Source organism: Anopheles merus, chromosome 2R (assembly GCF_017562075.2).
Source record: "Anopheles merus strain MAF chromosome 2R, AmerM5.1, whole genome shotgun sequence".
NCBI lineage: Eukaryota > Metazoa > Arthropoda > Insecta > Diptera > Culicidae > Anopheles > Anopheles merus.
The window spans coordinates 1,397,885-1,420,592 of NC_054082.1; the positions used below are offsets into that span (position 1 = coordinate 1,397,885).

General features: G+C 49.1%; 1 protein-coding gene across 1 annotated transcript; it reads left to right on the forward strand.

Annotated features, from left to right (window-relative positions):
* The first annotated feature begins 3,346 nt into the window (after positions 1–3,346).
* Positions 3,347–5,632, forward strand: LOC121587948 (organic cation transporter protein-like). The gene is made up of 4 exons (XM_041905337.1): positions 3,347–3,721; positions 3,800–4,037; positions 4,130–5,039; positions 5,162–5,632. The coding sequence occupies exons 1-4, from the start codon at positions 3,546–3,548 to the stop codon at positions 5,536–5,538; spliced, it is 1,701 nt and encodes a 566-aa protein (XP_041761271.1). The 5' UTR covers positions 3,347–3,545; the 3' UTR covers positions 5,539–5,632.
* Positions 5,633–22,708: the final 17,076 nt, after the last annotated feature.

Genomic DNA, 22,708 nt, shown 5'->3' on the forward strand with positions numbered 1-22,708 from the left:
AAAGTTTTACCTCAAATCTTCCTGCCGCACGTCGGTCCCTTGGTCCCGAATCCGACCGCCCCGCACCGGCGTTACGACGTCATCTGGTGAAATTTTATACCGTCCCTCCAGAAAAAAGGGACCCGGTGTTTGTCTTTGTCGCTTTCCCAGAAGGTAAGCCACTTCACCTTTTCGTTTTATCGTGATTATGTCGGCCCCGCTTTGCAACAATTATTCACACGCACAGTCCTGGGAAATGGTTTTATTTATGCTCGTACTTCGTCACACGAGCCAGCCAGAGGAAACGCCCGATATTCCCGGTGACGACGACTTGCTTTCGGGCGTGGAACTTTTCCCCCCAACCTTCATCAATTGAAAGCACACCCATCCAGGCGTGTTACCGTAGGGAGGTGGGGAGGATGTAAAAGAAACTCGCTTTCCTCGACAAGGTACGGGGTCTTGTCACTCAAGAAACATCGCTTGGCAAACGCTCATTTTCAGCTCACGAATGGCGGAATGGCGCAAAAAATAAACAGACGAGGCGAATAATAATATTTACTGGCTGCAGTGGCGTCCCCGCCCTCGAGCAAGAGCTGGCGCTGGCCAAGCAACAATGTTGTGTTCGAGCAAAGTGTTTCGCTAAACGAACCAATACGGACGAGCGGCAAATGACGAGCGGCAAACGATTCGCACCCCGACCCCAGCCCCTTTGCCACTTTGCTCGGCAAACATCGCGAAGGACGCCTGGTGCCTGTCGATCGATCGAGCGTCTACAAGAAAACACAACGTTCGAGTATAGATGGATCATGAAATCAGCGATTCGCTGTCGTTCACGGGTACCGCAGCGGCAGCGTTCCGGCTTCACTCCGGCAAGGACGCTTGCAATCAGACGCGCGTTTGTGTGTGTGTGTGTGTGTGTTTTCGTGTATTTTTCTTCTCCCCGGCTGCATTTGCATAATGATTATTTTACACTTCGATCGTGACAAGGTTCTGGTGGCGGCCCACCCAACACAGACCATCAGGCGACCGACGACTTTGTAACCGAACGGGGGCTTGGGGAGACTGTACAGCAAAGCAAATAGATGAAAATATAAAAGAAATGGAAATAGCATGCCATGTTTCTCAATAAAGAAACACACACCGAGAAAGTAATTTTGTCCCGCAGGCCGCAGAAACACGGTTGTTGTGACATTTCCACAGGTTGTTGTTTTCCACAGTGTTCCCGTGCCCGCGTGCCAACAGCGGGGCAAACAGTCAGCGAAGGGATGCCTTGCTTCTTCGATTGCGATTGCGAATCGGGGACAAATTCAACAAGCCATAAAGAAACCCATTATCCAACTGTTTCACCACGTTCCAGTTGCGCGATCTGCGCTTCAATAATTGCTCGTCGTCGCTGCCGATACGCGCGAACGGGGGTGGAACGGGTGCCAGCTCGTTTATTTTTCAATGGAACCGCGACCACCGTCTGGGAAGGACCGAAGTGCGTAAGGGTTTTTTTGTTTAAATTGTGCTCTCGATGCGCATGAAATGTCATGCCGGTGGCGTGAAGTTATTGAACAATTCGATTAAGTGCCTGCACGTGTGCACTCCACACAATGTCCGTTGAGGTGAGTTTGGGCAAAATGGGCTGAACAAAAAAAAAAACGCTAAATGCTTTCCTTTCGTACAGGTGTAAGGACACTTAATGTTACCAGCAGCCGGCTTCGAAGGCCAACCGTGAGTGCCCTTCAAACAGACAATTGCCCAAGATCGTGAAGCCGCCGCCGGCTAAACAATCGATCGATGGTGACTTGGCTGAATGAAGAAAAAAAACGCGTCACTTTGCGGGACATAAATTCACACTTCTATTTGAAGAGAGCGCAGTCCGAACCCGCCCCCAAATGTCCACTGCCCAGCGAGGGTGGATGTGCCTATGTCGATGTGTCAAATGGTGGCGAATTTATCTGACATCTGAGTCCGCTGGACGAATTGTTCCGTGGGCCCGTGGTTCCGAAAACGTTCGGACGAAAAACATGAAATGTCACAAGCGGACCGGCCAGATAGACGGTGAGCTTCAGGCGTTCGGCGTCCAACAACGGGATGTGTGTGTGTGTGTGAGTGGTCGTATGTGACGGAAAAGTGGAAAATCGTGCCTGGTTTACCTAATGTCACCGAAAGCCGGCGTTGAAAGAAACCTCACCGTCCAGCGGAACGAAGACCAGAGAGCAGAAAAAAAGGGAATGCCTCTCATCTCGTTTGTCCATAGGCCGCAATGAACGAAAGCAGAGGAAGAACCAGGGAATCTTTCCATTCGATTTCTTCCCCTTTCGCTATACATGACAAGAACGTTCGGAGAGTTTGGAAACGTTCCCGTGCGAATTCCTCTGTTTGGGAGTGGGAAAGGTGTGGTTGTGTCGGGGAGGGGGCCAACAGGGGGAGGGGCGGAAGACCCAAAGGACCGATGTGATTCTAAATGCGCTCCGGGCTTTTCCGGTACGATAGACTCCACCGCCGCTGTGGGGAGAAGGTAGAATGATTTATTTCTTGTGGTCGAAGGTTAGTTCGATGGTTTTAGTCGATAGGCAGTAGGAAGAAGCAGGAAAAAAGCAACCCCACCAGAGGCCGTTTTTTCCTGCGATGGGAAGAATTACGTACGCAGACCGGATAGCGTCCTTTCCATTTCTGAAGAAGGTCATAAAATGGCCGTGGAGAAGGTGACCAACACTTCATCAGATCGGAGGCCTTTTCCGCTCGGTACGCATTGCTTTTACGAGCTCGCCGTTTGTTTATTGAACTTTCCAACAACTTCGGCTTCGTCCAGTGCGGCTTGGGGTTGAGCTCGCATGCGCTCACGTACACGAGCACTTGAGCAATCCACAAGCAGAGCGATGTTAATCAAACCCTGCAATCATATTCATAAAATAGAATCAGCTCGATATTGGACAGTGTTAGTCGCCTTCCTCAAAAAGGTCCGATAGCATTACGCCCAGGCCGTATCGTACGCGTGTCTTCTCTTTGCTCGCTTCCTGCAAGTCATGCCAGAAGGTCAGACATCTCGCGGTTGCCGACCGTCTGAATGGGGTGTTGACTGTGCCGCAGATAAACTTATCTACCGAGCGACACCACCCAGACCGCATTTGTCTCGCTCAACATTGTGTCGACGCGCTAGAGGGAATACCTTCCTTCTACAAGGTATTCTCACCAGGCTTACAGAGACCATTCCATCCACGAGCGCGTTTTCGATAGCTAAGCGGAAGCCGCTGCACACATGTGCGTGTGTTTGTGTGTGCGAGTGTTGGTGAAGGTTGCCGGCGATCGGCATCAGCGTGGTGTGTTGTTGTGCGTCGGCGCATTGACACGATCATAACAACAACAACAGCTGATAAGTCAACGACACGCGGAACAGTAAACCATGCGGCCGCGAGCCGTCTTGGGTGTCTGCGTGACCGCGCGTACATCGTACGACATCGGGCGAAGATTTATCAGGTGTTTCGCGGCTAGTTTTGTGTTAGCGGCTGCGTATCTGGTGCGCCCGATGGCCCGATTAGTTCTAGCCTGTGCCGTGAGCCGAGCAGTAGCCGCGCACGATGTCAAAGTCACCGGCATCGGCGCCGGACCGCGTCGAGCTGGACGATTTGCTCGAGGAAGTGGGTCACTTCGGACCGTTTCAGCTTTGGCAGTGCACGCTGCTGCTGCTGCCCGTCATCTTTACCGCTTTTTCGAACCTTTGCTACGTCTTTACCGCCGGCGACTTGCACTATCGGTAAGCAATGGGGGGGTGCTTTCTGGGCCGTCCAGGCAGCATCCGTAACGCTACGCTACAACCTTCCACTCTTCACAGCTGCCACATTCCTGCGTGTGAAAATGCATCCACTACGGCGCTGTACAGGCCGGACTGGCTACGGGACGCGGTGCCGTTTCACGGGAAGCCAGATCTGCCCGCGAAATGTGACCGCTATCACGTGATACCGGCAAGCGAGGATTCCGTGTGCGATGCTGCTCGCTTCAATCAATGTGCCATCGAACGGTGCTCAGAGTTCGTGTACGCCGATCCCACCGAAAGGACCATCGTGAACGACGTGAGGAAATGCGCGCAGATACCAGATTGACTCTCCATAACTATCAGATGAACTGATACGTGTTTTTTTTTCTTGTTGCTATTTCATTCCAGTTCAATCTAACGTGCGAAGAGAACCTCTGGAAGGTAACGCTCGTGGGTACCGTGCACAGCATCGGCCAGTTTGTGTCGCTCGCCATGTCGGGTATCATTTCCGATCGATTCGGGCGCCGCTGGACGCTGCTGCTGTGCGTTGGGGTCGGTGCGGTACTCGCGATCATACGCTCCTTTGCCGCCAGCTACGGTGCCTTCATCACGCTCGAGTTTGTCGAGGCAATGTTTGGCTCCACCAGCTACACGACCGCGTTCATCCTCAGCCTCGAGCTCGTCGAGCCGAGGTTGCGTGTCATTGTGAAGAGCGTGATACTGGTCGCGTATGCGCTGGCCGAAGCCGTGCTCGGATTGCTGGCGATGACGTTCCGCGACTGGCGGACGCTTTTGATCGTGCTGTTCGTGCCGGGCGTACTGTCGATTCCGCTGCTTTACACCACGGTCGAAAGCGTCCGGTGGCTGCTCACCAAGGACCGGCAATCGGATGTGGTAAACATCCTGCAACGGGTGGCCAAAGCGAACGGGCGTCCCCCACTGCCCAACAGCACGCTGGACGAGTTTTACCTGCAGCAGCGGGCCAAGCTCGACGCGGAGCAGGCGGCTGACGGTGGGAAGCGCAAAACCTTTCTCCAGCTGGTCGGCGAAACCTGCCAGCACCGGCGACTGCTGCTGCGGATCGCCAACTGTGCGTTCTGCTGGTTCACCAACGCCATGGTGTACTACGGGCTCACACTCAACTCGGTCACGCTGGCCGGGGACAAGTACAGTAATTTTATCTTCATCACGCTGGCCGAGATACCCCCATCGTTGGCTATCAATTTCATACTGAATCGATTCGGCCGCCGGAAAACGCAATGCGGCTCGCTGCTACTGTCCGGCCTGTTCTGCCTGCTGGCGCTGACAGCTCTCAAAGGTAGGCAGAGCTCGTTGAAATGCTCATCCCGTCCGTCCCATCCCCAACAGACACATTCCCCAGTCCCCTGTTCTGAGCCGAGGCTATTCGCGCACCACTCATCGAACGGTTTCCGATTTCAGACATCACCTGGCTGAATGTGAGCCTGTTTTTAATGAGCAAAATGGCCATCTCGCTGTCCTTCTCCACGCTCTACATCTACACGGCGGAAATCTTCCCCACCAACCTGCGCCAGAGCTTCATCTCCTTCTGCTCGATGGTGGGCCGGTTCGGGTCCATGCTGGCCCCCCAGATGCCGCTGCTTCAGACCCTCTGGGCACCGCTGCCGATGGTGCTGTTCGGCTCGGTGGCCGTCCTGTCGGGCTTTTTGATACTGGAGTTTCCCGAAACGACCGGCGTCACGCTGCCCAACACACTCGAGGAGGCTATCGAGCTGCACAGCCGACGCCAGCGGTCTCCGGACGGTGCCGAAAAGGGGTCCTATTCTAGTCCGGGATGAGTATGACGCTCCAGTGGAAAGCTTACCCTGAAATACATATCAAACGATTTTCATTAGTTATTTACACCTGAATAGCACTCATTCAAACACGTCAGATATTGGTTTGTTTGTTGTTTTCAAATTAAATTGGGAAATTTAATTATTTTAATGAAATTTCACTTCATTGACCAAACTATATAAAACATTTATTCCAAGATTAGTTGGTTTTGCTAGTTGCTGCCGATAAAATCTCATTTTCAGATTGGGATCCTGTCATTTACTGAAGCTTTTTCAGTCAGAAACGTCTATTGGACAAACTTTTTTGTATACCAATTTCTTTTTCTGTCCGGCAACCACCGAACATTGACTAAAAAAAGCTTCCACATCCCTCCAAGCAATTTCATTTTTTATCGTATACAATCACATTTCCTTCTCTGCGGTCACATGGTAGAGTGCTGGGACGCTTAAATTTGCCTTGCTGGTTACCAAACAATCAGCGTGACCCAACTCTAGTCAAGCTTTCATTTCAAACCGCCCTGATGTGAGATAGTTTTTATTGGAAGTTGTTTTTTCTTGCCCAATTCCCGTCGCCTCATTGGGCAACTTTCGCATTCTAGGTTTTTTCCCCCGTCAGTTTGCTTAGGTTGCGCTTTTATTTCTCCACCTCGATTTGATCGACTTCCGCAGGGGAATTTTGGAGTGAAATTCTGGCAAAATTTGGGTCATCACTTCTGGGTCGATCAGTCCCAGATCTCCACTTTGGTTCTTTCATCGTGCACACTCACCGGTATGGGGAGGTGAAAAATGAAATTATTTCCCGAGGGAAACCGGGAGCCGGAAAACTAAAATCAAAACTCGGTTGGCCCACCCCGGCAAGCAAACCAGTTTCGATTCCAGCATTGTTCGATACAGCCAGTAGACGGAACACGGAAGCCCTCGCCGAGTAAGGGAAATGAAGAGTATGAGACCTTAAAGTCTCTCAAAATGATTCGAGCAAGTGCTCGAGTGTATCCAGTAGATTGTATATATGGCAACTACCGCGCCGCAACGAAACGTTGACAGAAGCTGAAAGGCATTCGAATTGGTTGAAAAGGGCTGGAAGCTCCAAAAGACGAAAGCGCTTCCATTGTCACAGAGTGGAGTGAAAGGCAGCATGTTTGCCTCTTCCGTTGCTCATGTTGTAGCTTTCCCAGGGGGAATTGTGAAACTGTTGCAAATAGCTTCAAACCGAACAGTGTTTCGAGGCGAGTAAACCAAAATACGTGTACGTCTTGTTTTACCTTCCATTCGCCATTCTTCGTTCTAAACTCCAACTCATCCACCAAACTGTCGATGATGTTCGGCAGCGTGGAAAGGATTTCAGTTTCACTCTTCCCAACTGTTTACCGTACCGTTTGCGCCGCTGCTGCTGCTGGTTTTAGAAAATGCGAAAAATTGACAAAGCCCAGCAGCAAAAGCGTGTGCGAGAGAGCAAAAACCCGGCGAAGAAATGGCTTTGAAAGATGGCAGATCTGGCCGTCTTCTCTGGCCGCCTTTATGCGAAGGTTGTCCGGGCCCCGGGAGCTAAACGGAGGGAAAAAAAACTGATTTATTGCTCGGGGGCTTAAGAGACCATTCGGCTTAACGGTTTAAACTCGATGGCTTTTGAAACGTTCAAGACGCTGCTTATGTTGTTCCTGCTGCTGCTGCTGCTGCTGCTACTGTTGCCGGTGAGGAAAACACAAACAGACCGAAATTAGGGATGGGACATTAAAAAGAATGCTTTACGGTAAGAGCCGCCCCAGCCCAACACAGCAGTCCCACAGTTTGTCACAGGATTATTAGTTTCATTTTATCGTTTTCTTAAACTGCTCGTAAACTGCTTATCGCAGCATCGCCAGCGGATGGTTGAGGTGGTGGTGGTGGAAGTGGTGTGCTTCAATCAGATGCTTTTAAACAGAATTCATTTTCACAATTTCCTATCCCCTTGATAAGAAAGCAAGCTAATTCTTGTGCTTTCATCGTACGTTCGCGTATACACACAACGCCTCACTTTATTAGTTCTCAACCCCATCAGTAAATTACTTTCCGTTTGATGATTTTTTTTTTTGTTTGCGCCTCAGAAATCAACGTTCAACAACGTCCATAAAGCGCACGAGCCCAAATTCCGGAAATCGACCAACAACCAAATGATCGTTCCAGCCGTTTGCAATAACAATTCTCAACAATTCTGCTCTGCAACGATGAATAACTGTAGCCAAACATTAAAAATACCAAAGCAAAGGATATCTACGAGAAAGCAAAAAAATGCTTTCCCTATGTATGTATACCAACACTCTGCGCTTTGTGCAACAACCGGTACGGGAAGCGGCCTGCTTCATATCCTGTCAGGAACACAATGAGCGTCCACCGGGTTTTGCACTGGGCCGCGCTTCGCCTTTTGCTTTTATTTGACAAACATTCGTGCGCCGGAACAGCGGTGAAATGAAAACTTCATGCCACGGGCAAACGTTGCCGCTGCCTTTGCCTGGTGCCCGGTGCCATCGCTCCGACCCCCGGACGCCGCTGTCGAACTCATCAGGTCCCGTGCCTGTCAGCGGCACTCGCAGGCCGGGACTTGCGAATCGATTGCACCAACCGGCCAGCGAACCGAATAAATATGGCAACGCTACCAATTTTACGGCAACTAAAAACAATGCACACGAACAAACGAATTGCACCCCGCTTCGCGTTCCGGTCAGCAGCAATCACACGTACTAGCCGTCCCTGGTCTGACCGGGCCTGTGGTCCTGCGCCCCAAAAATACCGCGCCTGTCGAACAGCACGTTGAAGAATAACAATAACAAAGGTCGGAGATCAAGCCTCGGACCTCTTGTAGCTCCAAAACGAAATTATCAGATATTTCACGGTAAAGCATTCTTTTTTAGAACACACACAAAGCCGGAACGAATCAACAACACGGTCCGATGAAAACACACATCATCCATTGTAGACCAAACCAAACCTGAATGATGGCGATCATCGGCCAGGCTCGGAACTCGGCGCTTGTTGGTCAGTGCCGGGTGAACATTTGCCTGCCTGGGAATGTTTAGATAAGCGCCGCCAGTGCCGCCAGTCTCGCCGAACGGTCAATTTCCCCACGAACGCAGGGTCATGAGTGCGCTGCATGTGGATCCATCGAAAAAGGTGTCCGTTTTTCGAGTCCACCACCAAATGTTGACGGTGGACGGTCCGGAAATTGAAGGTATTGCTTGCGTTTCCCTGCCCCCGACAAAAAAAAACCCGTGCCCAAAGAATGGAGCCATGTCGTGAGAACTGGTGAAAGGAATTCGGTTCGTTTTTTCTCTGCTCTGCCCGGTTGTTGTTATTAATGATCTTCTTCCTTCCCGTCAGCATCTACCGTGAGGCCGGTACACCTGGTGTTGCGGCGGGAGCACTTTTTTCTACTATGCCGTTGTTGTTGTTGTTGCTATCTCGACCAGCCCTCATCAACATTCAAGGATTCCGGAGAATTATTTGATTAAGATATTCGAGCGAAAGCGTAAAAAAGCCGTATTCGTGTCGAGCGCGAGCAATCCAAAAACGTGGATCAGAAACTTTGGCGAAATCCCTACACGCCTACGTGGGGCTGAGCTTCATCCAGGATGCAGAGGGGCCCGTACCAATGACGATAGGTCATGGAAAAAGACGCGGTCAGTCGGCAGAGGTAGCCTTTTTCCCTTTGGTGAAAACGATGTTGGGGTCCCGCTTTTTTCATTGCCTCGTATTTGCCATTATGGTGTAACCTTCGACCCAGAAATACCCAGCCTCGTTTTATATATACGTTTAATACCGCACGTGAAAGGTTTTTTTTTGCTCGGTTACTATATAGCTATATGTACGGTTTAGGGTTAGAAGGGTAATTTGATTTTGTTTTATCTTTTTTTTTCCTTCGTTTAATGTCAACCGGTGAGATGAAAACCTTCAGGGATTATGAATGCTGGTTATTAAATTTTCATACAGGTGCTTGTGTAAATGTCAAACAGTTGCCGCTAGAATAACAACGTGTGTCCGCTCCCGAAGGCAGGGAAAGGAGTGTTCAAACGTGTATGCCGAATAATGTTACTGTGATTATCACAACAACCAACAAGCGAAAGACATCATACACAGTCAGCTCATCTTTCTCCGGGCTTTCGCTCGGCATGGCTCGAAATAAAGTGCTCTTGGGGCAGTGTGGAGTCACACACTGCCACCTAGCCCATTGTCTGCAGATTGCTCTTATGAAGGTGTGGCTTACGGTGGCGTTAAGTATACACTCGATGGACGTGATTCCAATCCCCAGGCATCTAGACGGGGCTGTCAGTTACAGTCAATAGTAACCGGGGCCGGGATTCACCATAACCCCTTTTTGTGTTGCCCAGCGCACAAGTGAAGTCGGCACGATCCTAAATCGGACGGGTTTCCGGACATTCCCAGTGGAACAAAAGTTAACCACCCACGGTGGAGTGCCGGCTTTTTTTCATCTCCACAATGCTATTTACCGCCTGCGGTGATACCAGTGAAACCCATCGAACACAGCCCGAGCATCCCAGACCGAGTATCCCAGACACCACAGCAATAATGAAACGATGATTAAAATAAGGACGGATAATAACAATAGTAATGAAATTATTAAACCGTCCAACCGTTCGCTCATCCTCAGCCACGAGACTTCCTTGAGCCAGTCCTTGACCATCGTGGCGTATCGTGGCGTGCCTTTTCCCCGTTGGACAACACGCTTTAAGCGAAGCTCTTTAACCGTGTCTCTCTGTGGATGCTGCTTTCTGCAAAAAACTTGCCGAGAAGGCTTCGAGATGTTGTTTGTGTTAAAATTCTTTCCACAATCCTTCCCTTGCTGTCTTCCCCCCGTCCTCTCCTGTAGTGGCAAAAGGATAGATCTGAGTTGGTCCGTGGCGAGAAATGAATGAAACCGGCCGGATGGATCTATGGACGGATGGATGTTTACTTGCCGAAGAGGTTGGATTAGGCTGTTTGCCGAAAGTCACGAAACACTCACGCCCCACGAAGGCAGCAGGCACCCAACTGCCGAAAAGTCGGGCGCAGCGGCTCGGAGGATAGCTGCCTTAGTTAATCAACCAAACAATGAAATTAGTTTTTGATACGACCAAAAGCGAGAAGTTATTATAACGAGACCCTTTGAAGTGGGGTTTTGCCACAATGTAAAGAGAGAGAAAAAGTCGTCTATGTGTAGAGCGTTTGTGTGTGCTGGGAAAGGAAAATGAATCAAGCTCGGTACGCCCTCGTTCTTGGAATGGATGTCTGTGGGCAGTGAAGTTTTCATTGTTGGGAAGTTGTTTCGCGCCGTTTAGATGGAAATGTGAGAGTAACAGATTTCCGAACGATTCTTCTTACGGGTCCGATGCTTACCCTTTCGATTTCAATGCTGTGACCTCGTTAACACTGCAAACAGCATAAATAACTTATTATTTGCACTTTGCATAAGTTTTATGTAGTTTAGTTATGCACGCTAACAGGTAGATGCGAAGAATGAACTCCTAACAAACGCAGTCGAAAGCTCATGTCGTATGCACACGATAATTAGATCGACCCAAGCCGAAGGTTATGATTTATTCTTGACGCGTTGATATGTTTGGCAGCCCGTGAAAGCAACTCTCTCTCTCTTTCTCTTTCTCTGGGAAATGGATACTCGGTCCCAGAAAACCAGGGCAAATATATCATCGTTCCAATTCTAAATGGCTTGTGTTGATCGAAGATTAATCGACCACCGGGGCCAGCTGACCAACACCATAAACAGCCGCCCGAGACCGAAGGGCCACTACAAGGCAGTGGCCTAATACAAGGAAATTATCGTTCGAATACACGGGTGCATGGGGCATGTTGGTGGTGAAATTTTGCCTCCCGCCGTGCTCCTTCTGCAGCCATCCCCGCGTTCAGGTGAATTTATTGCCTTTCCAGACACGCCGACACGGTGGCATATTAATGCTCGCTAGGTTTGGTCTGACCTGATCGTTAAAATATGGAACTCATCCGTTTTGGGTACGGAGGTTTCGCACCTCACCGAGCGGACGTACAACCGGCCGCCCCACTCGAAAGGGTCCTCAGGCCTAAGAACCTTAGTCCTTCAGAGCGGGAGCGGGAACTTCATCGTTATGCAGAGAACGGAAAACAGTCACGCCAAAATGGGCATCATGATTTATGTACGCCTTCTTGCCCTTGGGGGTCTACTGCCGTCGTGATGTTTCAAATTTTCCACGCGGCCGAGCCTAGCGCCCAAACGCAGGCGCGCGCGGGCGCTCGCTCGACGGATAACGGTTCAGGTTTGTTTGTTTGTTTGCGTATTTTTATGTTGTTGCGAGCCAATCCTTTATCAAATTTGGCCTCAAAAATATACATGTTTTGAAAACATTCCGTAAAAATGACGCAAATAAATGCTCGCCGCACATGTAACGAGGGTCAGCGAAACGTTTTTTTTTTTATCGCTGTGAAGCGCCCGTGCAGTTTGTTTAGCACACTGTAATATAATCTGTCCAAACATTGATTCTAATTTCGTTTCAAACCACACACACACAACTGTCCCGAAACCACAATACCGTGCACACATTTCCTCGCGCCGAAAGCTCGACATAGGCACGACGGAGCCCAAATTTGCTCGCTGGCTGGCGCAGGCGAACGAATAAATAAACCGCAACTGTCAGCTCCGATCAGAGCTAGTCCATGGCGTGGCGTTTATTTATAGAGCTGATGTTTAGCAGCATGTCCAACACAAACACATCCACTGGGCACATGGGCTTGACGGCACCGGGAATGGGAAGCGGAAATTGGTAACTAAATTTCAATGAACCGCGGAGAGGAGAGTGTGATGTGAACGATGCCAAGAGTGGAAGTGGTGCATTTTTCATACGAATCAATTATTCGTTATTAGATATGTATAATTTAGAGCATGGTTGCACTCACTCTCCACTCATAACCTACCACGTGGCTGGTTCAACAGGCAATGGGCCACATGTCGGAGGGGAATTGATGAGCGTATCAGGTGTATGGCATTCGGTGGTTTATTCCGCTCGAAATAGACCCCTGTTGTATCCGGCTCCCCGTCTTCCAACACTTCCCCGCGGGGCGATTCACCCACCAGCAGTTGCGCGGTATCGTAATTGATGGAGAGACGCCTGGTCGGCCTTTAATCGTGCCCTGCCCGTTACGGAATTCAAGCGGAAAGATGACTATTGACCGAACCAGCTCGGACTGCATGTAATTTCTAACCAACATGGTTGCATGGCTGCGAAGGACGGTGGGCAGCGTTACGCACAGGCCCTTGCTTCAGGCCACACGGATGGAAGATTATTTTTGCAATTAAAACTGACATTCCGGATACGTCGTGATTACAAGCTTAACAAGGATTGCAGCAATACTACAGCGTGGATTATGCAGTTCGAAAAAAAACGGCCAACGCTATGTGGCGCTTTTTCCCTCCCCTCCCCCCCTATTTGCCACTTTCCGGCAATGTCGGTTTCAGAATGTTTTCCGACTAATTTAACAAGTCGCGTTAACCCGCCGCGCTAAAGTTAATCAGGTCAGTGGATATTTATTTCATGGTGCATCCCGGGGCACACAAACAGGGTGTGTTACAACAGCAGCTTTGATTTATTTTGTCCGATTTTGGACGTTCCTTCCTTCGCCCTGCCAGCGGGACGGACCTGTCTGGAATAATAAATTGATTTGTCGATTCCCCAATTTAGTATTCACCTAAATGGCCACAAACTGTTTGCCGGCCTACGACGAATGTTTGCTGGACGACCGAGCTATACTGGTGCTGCTCACTCGCCAGTGCCGTCGTGAATTCCGCCACCCCCGATCGTCGAGGACAGGATAATTGCTTGGATTAGGATTCTGGCCGCTGGTGGTGCTGGAGCGCTGCCACAGTATGCAGATGAGGTTCGACCATTTTATGGGTTTTCAGTTTCGTCGCCTTTCCTTAATTGCCGAACATAAATCGGAAACGAAGCGACGAAACGAAAAACGAAGCGAGCCAGGAGGGGTAAATCAATTTGTCCAATGTTTTTTTCTCTCTCTCTCTCTTTCTCTCGACAAATGCCGAAGGGCTCGCCGGGTGATGGAACGAATCAAAATTGGATTAGCAAAGCAAAATAAAGTCCAAAACATGGCGCAAAACCAGTCAAAACGCAATTTTTGTTACTGCAAACAGCAAACCAACCCAATCTCGAACAGGTGAAATTGACAAATGGCCCCAGCTCGCCGAAACCCTTGCCGCCGTGCTGGTGACGAAACCCAAATGGCCATTCGATATTTATGGAACAAATTTGGTGCGCAAACAAAGTCCCAACACATCTCGACTGGCTCGGTAGAAGCGTAAAACAAACCGTTACAACCGTTGATAACTTCCGCTGCCGGAAATTTACAACACCGTACAGCACGCATACACTTGCAGCACGATCGTGTGTCCCGGAATTCTATCCAGTCCCGTAAACCTTTTTTCCCCCACCCGCTCCCCAGTCCTGCTTGGACACGCTGGTGCTGAGTTGAGTCGTAAAGTTCAGCTCGGAAGATTTCCCCCACGTCCCTGCGGGCGCACAGCAGAAGAAAAGTTGCGGCAGAGACTAACGCCGCTACGCTAGGTGGTAATAAAATCAAGTCACCCCACAGAAAATTAGGGTAAAAGTCTGGGCAGTAGTCCAATTTTTACCACTCCCCGGAACGGCGAACGCAACCTTTCGACCCTGGGCGGGCGCTGGGTGAAGGGGATATTTTGCAAAACCAGTACAACAAGCTCCGCACAATTTGGTGGCAGGCCGATCGTTAGCAGCAGCCGAGGAGAACCCCCGAAACACCCCGGAAATATAGCAACATTCGAGGTTGCTAATCTACATCCGGAGCTCCCTGCCCGAAAGGCACGACCCACGGTCAACCGATTCGCACCGCTTCTGCGTCTCGAAGGATTAGCCAGTCAGCTACACCAAACCAGCTCCAGTTCCGTGCGTGTCCCGAACGGCCAGGAGGTGCCAGAAAGCGAAGATCGTATCGGCAATGCAAAAAAGGCAGACACGAAGCTGTTAAAATTGGAAATTCTAAAATTTTCATCACCTTCCATCATTCTGGCAATTCTGGAGGCAAAAAATGGAATCGAAACTTTCCCCTTAAACAACCACGCATCGCATACTGGAGGTAAATGGGAGAAGAAGAAAAAGCTATAAAAGGATCAAGTGATTGGAGCCACTCCACACCACTACCAAGCGCGTGTTGAAATTGAAAATCGATGATCCGTTTTCGGTTGTCCTTCTTGATCGGACATTTATGGTCTCCGCCATGCAAAAAAGGGACGGGAAATCGGGACGAAGCGAAAACATGATTACCGGAAGTAATCCTAATCCGCTCCCCGCAGTCAATACGGTAACGGACCCTTCTGCTAAGACAAACTGTCGAAATCGATTGGCACGAATAAGCGTCAACGAGCGTTTTCCTTTCGCTTAAGCACACTTTCACGGCCGAAAATGAAATCGAAAGGAAATGTACCGCACGAAGCCGGAGTGGATAACACCCTCTATCTCGGTGTCCGGGTTGCAGTCATTGGCTAGATGAGGACCCTTACACCGACGAAAGCGGAGAGCAGTACCACACTTCTTTAAGCACTGCATAAAACCAACGCTACTACCCCCGTTTAGCAACAGCATGAAGGACCATAGGACCGTCGGGAAATGGATGCACATGTACCCAGCATAAATATGTATGCGAACGCCCGTCTTATCGAAAGTTCCCCATTAAGAGGTGGGTTGTTTTGAAGCGTGTGCCTTTACACACCGACCACCAGCACCACGAGCTTTCGGTCGAAATCCTATTAGCATAAATCGTGGTTTTGATAAATATAATAATTTTACTTCACCACCACCACCACCCGGCGAGACTCCCGGCGGCTGCCCCGAATAGACCCTAGAAGACCTAAATCGTGGGCGTTTCCTGCACATCGTAACCGGTTGGACCGATGGTTCACCTTAGTGAAAAACGATAATCAAAAACCTTCCCTTATCCGGGGATCTAATTCAAAAGTTCCATTTTGCAATCATATCACAACGGCTGCTTGGGCCGATGGCGATGGCTTTGCTTTCTGGCTTTTTCCATCCAATTTGCCCATCACCGGTTCCATTGCTCATTTTGGGGTTCTTCATATTCGCACAGCGCCCGTCGATCTGTTCACATTCTAACCCCAGCAGGGAAAGCGGATTATATGCCGGCGAATGAAAAGTTTTGAACGAATTTATTTATTTCGGGGTTTTTTTCCTGTTTCGGTTGCATGATCGGAATGCTTAAAGCTGCCAATGATGGCTTATCAAACTTTGACCTAAGTATATTTGTGTATACCAGATATTTAAAGACAGATTTGAGCAAAGTTATATCAAGACGAGAACGAAGCCACTATGGCAAACGTGTTTATATAGTAATTCATCTTCACATCCCAGTGCATTCCATTACCAATCACTACCTCACCATGTTGGTTGTGCAAACTTAAAAATTTTGGTTGTTCTTTTTTTAAAAGAACCTTACCCACTTTTCAAAAAAAAATCATTTACCTTCAACCCACAGATATTCAAAAAACAATCTAGATGAGTATCTGAAGAACCAACTCTACCGTATCGTTCACTTTAATCTTCCAAACAACCCACCGCATTGGTTATCGATTTTGAGTAAATTTCAGATTAAAATTACCAAATCCTTGGCCCCACCGTACGTATCTACACTCATCCACACATCTCTGCACCAACACACACACACCACTTCCAGGGTGGTTGGAATTCGATGCGCTTTGGAAAATGTGCGAAAACATTCAACGATGCTGACGGCCCTTCCCAATCGATAGATAGCCGAACTTTTAATTAAGATAAAAATTCATCCCACGTAGCAGGTCTCCGTTTTTCCACAGGCCGCTTTCCGTCGGCCGCCTCGACCTAAACGTATTCGAGAGCCAAACAGCCCAGTAGCAGGCAGCGTATCGTCGGCATTTTCCAAGAGATTCGGTTTCAATTATTTCCTCCGAGAGAATATTAATTTTCCGCTTTCACATATTTTACCCTCAGCGCTTGATGGATATCCAACCAGCAAACAACAACTTCTGCCCGCTGCCAACTTCAGCATGCTCAGGTGTCTCGGGGGTGGGATATCCGTCTTATACCAGGGTAAGCTTTATTCGGCCGCAACCTATCGAGGAAGCTGGCATAAGGCGAACCAAAACACTACTTTAAATCCAACCTATCTTGAATATAATCCAATATTTCGGTGAACTCGTCAATGCTTAGGCCGGTTGGAATGCGTTTGCGAAGGAATTTTCCGTGGGATTTATTTAATTATACCAAATGATGGGGCCCTACAGTGAAGGATAGTTTGTACCACGCATGGTCTGCCACACTTGATTAATTTATTTGATTTTCCAGTAATCGTACCCAGCAACAACCGACCAGTGGTTAATCGAAAAAGCCATAATCGGCCAACCAATTCATTTGCACAAGTCGATATAATTCCAATAAATTCTGTCCAAAATGGCTATGCGATCCCTCGCGGTAGTGTAGCAACCTAAGTACCACTGTACATGTGAACAAACCGGCGTAAGAGAGATGGTACGGAAGTTTTTCCACCCTGCTGCTCCAATTCGCCACCAAACAGCAACCAATTGTGTAATGAATTTTAATCCGCTTGGAGCGCAAGGGTTTGGAAGCAGATAAGAGCATTATGTTTGGAACAATATTTTTGCACACACCGGCGGTAAGGCACAATCATCGCGAGCGAAACTTCACATCTACTTGCTGCGTCTGTTTATGCCTTCGGTTACCAAGTGGGGCTTGTGTGCGTTTGTGCAAGTCATCTTTCAAAAGAGAATTAAAACTGAAGCTCGGTTTCGGATTGGATAATTTCAGCATGAACGAGCCTTTCTTTGCTTGCAACGACCAAGCACCAAGTTTACGCAATTGTACTTAACCGTTGAGGCGGAATAAGAACAACTCATTATTATGTCCAACTGCTGCTGCTGCTGCTGCTGCTGCTGCTGCTATGGCATTATCGAACATTGAACAATAGGTATTGCATACGCCTGTACTGTAATTATGTGAGTGCAAAGGATTGAACGGAATCGCAACGGGGTCGGAGGAGCAGCATCGCAACACTGTCATCTCGTTTGCGTAACACACAGCTCCAGCTCCAACTAAAATGGCGTTGGCTACGTGGCTACGAAACTAGCTTGTTTTCTCCATTTGCCACGCACTGTGCGTCATGGCGAAACGTGTACACCCTCTCGAAGGAAGCACCATTTTCACAGCTCTTGGTAAAATTCAAATGTTTTCCACATGCCTTCCATGGAGCCATCCACCGGGTGCGTGCGCTCCTGCGTATGGTGCCCATGCGACAGCACGTCACGTAGCTTCCGTTTTTCGGTGACATTCGCTTCGCGCACGGAGCTGCGTACAAACGACTCCTCGCGCCTGCAAATGTCAAACGGCTGACAGTAATGAGAATGACAAAGTGCCACTATGTGCGTTCCATACTCCTGAAGCGGGGGGGGGGGGGGAAAATTAGGTCGACCACTCGCCAAACGGGACCGAGGCGAGGGCGAGAACGCTCGAGAGACACTCGCAGTAAACGAAAATCACTCACGTACCGACCACCGGCCGGAATGTTTGTCTCGTCTCGCTTTGGAGGTGTCAGGGCGGTGTCGTGCACACTAGAGTCAACAGCAACACAAGCAACGACTCAACTCTCTTGCATCAATATCGATGGAACGTTTTTCGCAGCACACGATCAGCAGCATGAAACCACCAACCATAAAGCCAACGGGTTTGATCCGTTCATCAAAAAGTAGTGAAAAATAGTGGCACACCAGTCACCCGACACAGGGTTGACACGGCATGAGATTTATGTATCGAGGGGATTACAGAAATAAATGGCACGCGCTAACTCTTGCGTCAACAATGTTTGTAAACATCACGGTTTCCATCTTGGCGCTTCTCGACAGCACGAAGATACCGATGCGGATGCTGATAGACCAGGATGTTGCCTGAAGTTGACAACTCATCCCCCACCCTCGCTTAACCACGTCACAGCCACACTCGAACGCTCATCACGATTACATCATGTCGTATGTTAATTAATTTCCCACCCAGTGCTCTCCGCTCCCGGAGCTTATTATACATTCTTCAAACAGGTACGTATGTCAAGGACATCCACAAACACACGGACACACACACTCACACACACACACACCACAGAAGTGCTGGCTGAACGACACCCCCTGTCCGGATGCGGCACGGCCAGTGCAGAATCACTGCGACACAATTGAAATATGACACGCTTTTGACGCCCTGACCCCGGAGAGCACATGACGTACACCGGTTTGCGGTTCGCCGATACCCGGGTGCCACCTTGCCGATAGACCACGGAGGCTCGTGCTTTGTTGACGTTCTTTCCCGGAAGTGCTTGGTATCGATGGTATCGGCACGGCTGTGACACCGTAACCGCCATTGTGGTTTGCACGATGCAGTGAAACACGGATACTCAAACCAACCGTCTTGAAGCACAGCACGTTCCTGCCAGCGGAGAGATCAGCTCGAGCAGTCAATGCTTTATTTTCGTGCCACAGCTAAATTAAGATAACGTGTGCATGGTTCAGGCGTCACAAAAACAGCCAGCAATGCTTAATTTTCTAGTGCTGATGGTGCGATGACACGGCACAGTTATATTCTAACCAGCACAAAACACTATCCGAACTATCGGAAACCAGCGCTCTCTCATCATAATCACGAACGATTCCAGCGTTCTACCACTCTAGAACACAAAAACAATCACACCACCACGCCTTGTGGTCGGGCGTCTCTCTCATCTTCTCATTTTACGCCCAGGACACGTACCCATCATATCAACAATTATAGTTCACTGCGCAAAAATTAATGCATCACTTCCGTGCCGACTGGACCCCCACCGCACTCCATACACATGTACGCAAAACGATTGTCCAACGTCCACCGGGCGTGACTCGTCTAGCAGCATCTCGTCGCTCCCACCGAAACCCGTCCCCGACCGTCCCCAGCAGGGACTATCATCGTCATCTTCACAGTGCTGCGGTCCTGTGGTTAAAGTGCTCGTGCCGTTTCCAACCAGCGTCGGCTCCAGCGTGAACGTGGATTGGATTACCGGATACGGGATTCTGACGGGTTCGCCGTCGTCCCGGTCCCGCCCAACCTCACACACTTTAACTCTCGCCACTTGGCTCATTTACATAACGCGCCTGGTGGCTGGAGAAGGTGGTGAAAACGGTAGCGCTTGTCGATGGTTAACGATACCCACGGCTAACGAAGTATGCACAGTTTTTGTTTCAACGACACCCCATCCGCAAGCGCAAACGGAGGAGAGACACTTTCCCTTTTTTTTTAGCTCTCCCCAACTATATATTGAGTGCGGCGTAAGTGTATGCAAAGGATTATTAGATACTCTGGTGCTGCGTTTCTTGCGATCAGCTGCATGAGCTGAGCTTTCGCCACGGCTTTGGATCGTTTTTCGTATTCAAAAGCTGTTGATAAAATAATTTAACTTCTTCGTTCGTTCTGCGTTCGATCGGGGGGGGATGTAAAGAAACGACCGCCGTGGCCGTTCGGGCTTTTCGATATCGTCGTCTGGTGGTAATGCTTGCAAACAACACATTTACTTCACTTGGTAAGCCGTATCGAGAGTATGGATTTAATGCGGAATAGGGAGCTTCCATTCCAAGGGACATTACATTAACAAATCGATTTTATGAAGTCGAGAGCTTATGGTAATGTGAAACTTAATCCAAAAATCAAATAAATTAACAAAAAATGGGGAAAAAGATGCCATCCTTAATGAATTATAATTTCGATCTTATCTGCAACCTGATTAAGAAACCGACAAGCATGTCGCTAAGAACGATTTGCGTGAAGCTCTCCAACCAACCAAACATCCCCTTCACATATGCTGAACGGCACTTTTTGCTCGCATTTTGTAAATGCACTGTGCATCGTTGTGCATTGTGGCAGCGATTTATTGCCCCGGCAACCATCCCAACGTGTGGGCAAAGTGTTTTTCGCCCGGCAGACAGATCCGTACCGAAGTGCACTCCGAAAGAAAATCAGTCGACTGCATCTCGGGGCCAACCGAGGTGGGTCTATTTCATCCATTCACCCCAGTCCCAGTGCAGTACGGCAACTGATCCTGCCCGCCCGGTGGCGGTGAGCGTGCAATTAAAATTTTCCCCAGAAAACAGAAGCTGTCCGGTGCTACAAATGGACACCGACAGCTGTTGTCGTTCGGGCAGGCGTCTGGTGCGATTGCAGGCGCAAAAGTCCGCAAAAAGTGCCGAGTCCGTTCCCCATCCGCTCACCTGTCAGTCAGTCTTGTGTGAAGCACTGTGTGGGCTTGGGGTTGGGGCGCCTGTTTAGCGAAGGCAAGTGAGCAGGTTTCACCTTTTCCATTCTGTATTTCTGTTTGCCGTAAAAGCAGCATCCGACCCACACCATCAACAGCATGTGGTGAACGATAGTGCTCGGAAAATCATTTCAATCATCGCCGCCGCACTTGATGATGCCGATGATGATGTGTCAGACATTGTTTCCTTTTGGGACGTGCATCCGAATCTTATCTCCCCTCAAAAAATGGAAGTTGCTTCGCAAATGGATCTTTCAGGTATGATCCTTTTCAGTCTATGGCTATGTGAGTACGTGCACAACACATTTTTATTTACTCTGGCCACTTTGCACCCCCGGAGAACACACAAGCTCACGCCGCACAGTATGCTTGTATTCTTACCGCCCTCCTACAGGGCGCCGTAATTGCAAGATTGCCAAAGCTCGCACCGGAAATGCTTTCGAAAGTAGAACAACATGCTTTTTCTATCCCCAGTGTATCTGGAACGCCAAACGCCTGGGGAACAGATAAAAAAATCGAACAACGGCTGATGGGACGCCGTAAAGTAAGGAAAAAGCACCACCAAGTCTGAAAACAGCAGCCACACCGAACCACTTGCGAGTGAGATAGCAGCCAACAGACACACACAAAAAATCCCCGAATGATTGAAGCTTTGGAAATAATTGTTTGCTTTCGTCTTTGTTCGCGCGCGAGCGCGCATGTTGCTGAGGAAGCGATAAACCTTTTCGCCCAAAGCTTTGGCCCTCGGCTCCGGCACATAAGGAGTACGTCCGTGTGCACAAATTGAAAAAAAAATCTTCCTTTTCTTCCCGCCAGCCAGCGCAACTGACTGGTGCATTAGATTGCAGCGATTGCATCCAGCAGGGAATGGACTGCAGCCAAATGCTTCCCGCCTCAACGGTGACGGTACTGCCGCAGTTCTTAGTTCATTTTCGCGTCCGGAAACTGAATTGCACATTGTAAAACAGATTATCCTGCACTTTTCGTCCGTTTGGCAAGCCATTGACGCTGACGCTTGCCTCAGGTAAGAAAAACAGATGCTTTTACACAAAACGTACATACTGCACACATTCCCCCTGCGGTCGGTGGATCTTTTTGGCGAATAAGTAAAACCCGAGCAAAACAAAAAACGCAATTACACCGAGGTGGAGAGCTCCGGGAAGCTTCACTTTGAGCGCAAACAACGTTCAGAGCGTGAACCATTGTCCTAGTTGCTTAGCTAGAATAAATTCTCAAATTAATTGCTAAACGCAACTTTTACTGTTATAATAAGCTGCATCAAAACAGCGACACAGATACATTTCCTTTCGCCACCTTTATACATCTTTAAGTACGCATTTAAAGCGAAACTTTTCCCCCGTAAGCAGAACACAATCAAAAGGAAACTGTTTCCATTGTACGGCGAAGAATACGATACTATAAACAACAAACGCTTTGCAACAACGCCTGCACTTTCGGAACCTTGGCGTCAACCGTGCCTCTGTTGGTATCTTTTTTTTTTGTGTATGTGTGTCCGACCACTTTTCTTTCGCTCTGTGTCCTTTTCGTGAAGCGTCCGGAAGCGGACAAAGAAGCACATTTTTGTCCGCTGGCATGCGGAGGAGGCTTGGGAACGGGTGGGGTACAATGAGCAAGTCGACTTTTTCCCTGCGCTTTCCCTGCAAACCGGCACCAAGCTCAAGCTCGCCAGATAAGCGAAGAAAGAGGCAGGCTTAAGGAATCATCCCACACAAAAGACAGCTCCCGGGGCGTACAACACCGGACGGATGACAGACAGGCG

Excerpts from the sequence above, each read along its gene's own strand:
- LOC121587948 (XM_041905337.1), top strand. The coding sequence starts at position 3,546 with ATGTCAAAGTCACCGGCATCGGCGCCGGACCGCGTCGAGCTGGACGAT. Across the intron at positions 3,722-3,799 it reads GCCGGCGACTTGCACTATCG|CTGCCACATTCCTGCGTGTG; the intron begins GTAAGCAATGGG and ends CACTCTTCACAG. Across the intron at positions 5,040-5,161 it reads GGCGCTGACAGCTCTCAAAG|ACATCACCTGGCTGAATGTG; the intron begins GTAGGCAGAGCT and ends TTCCGATTTCAG.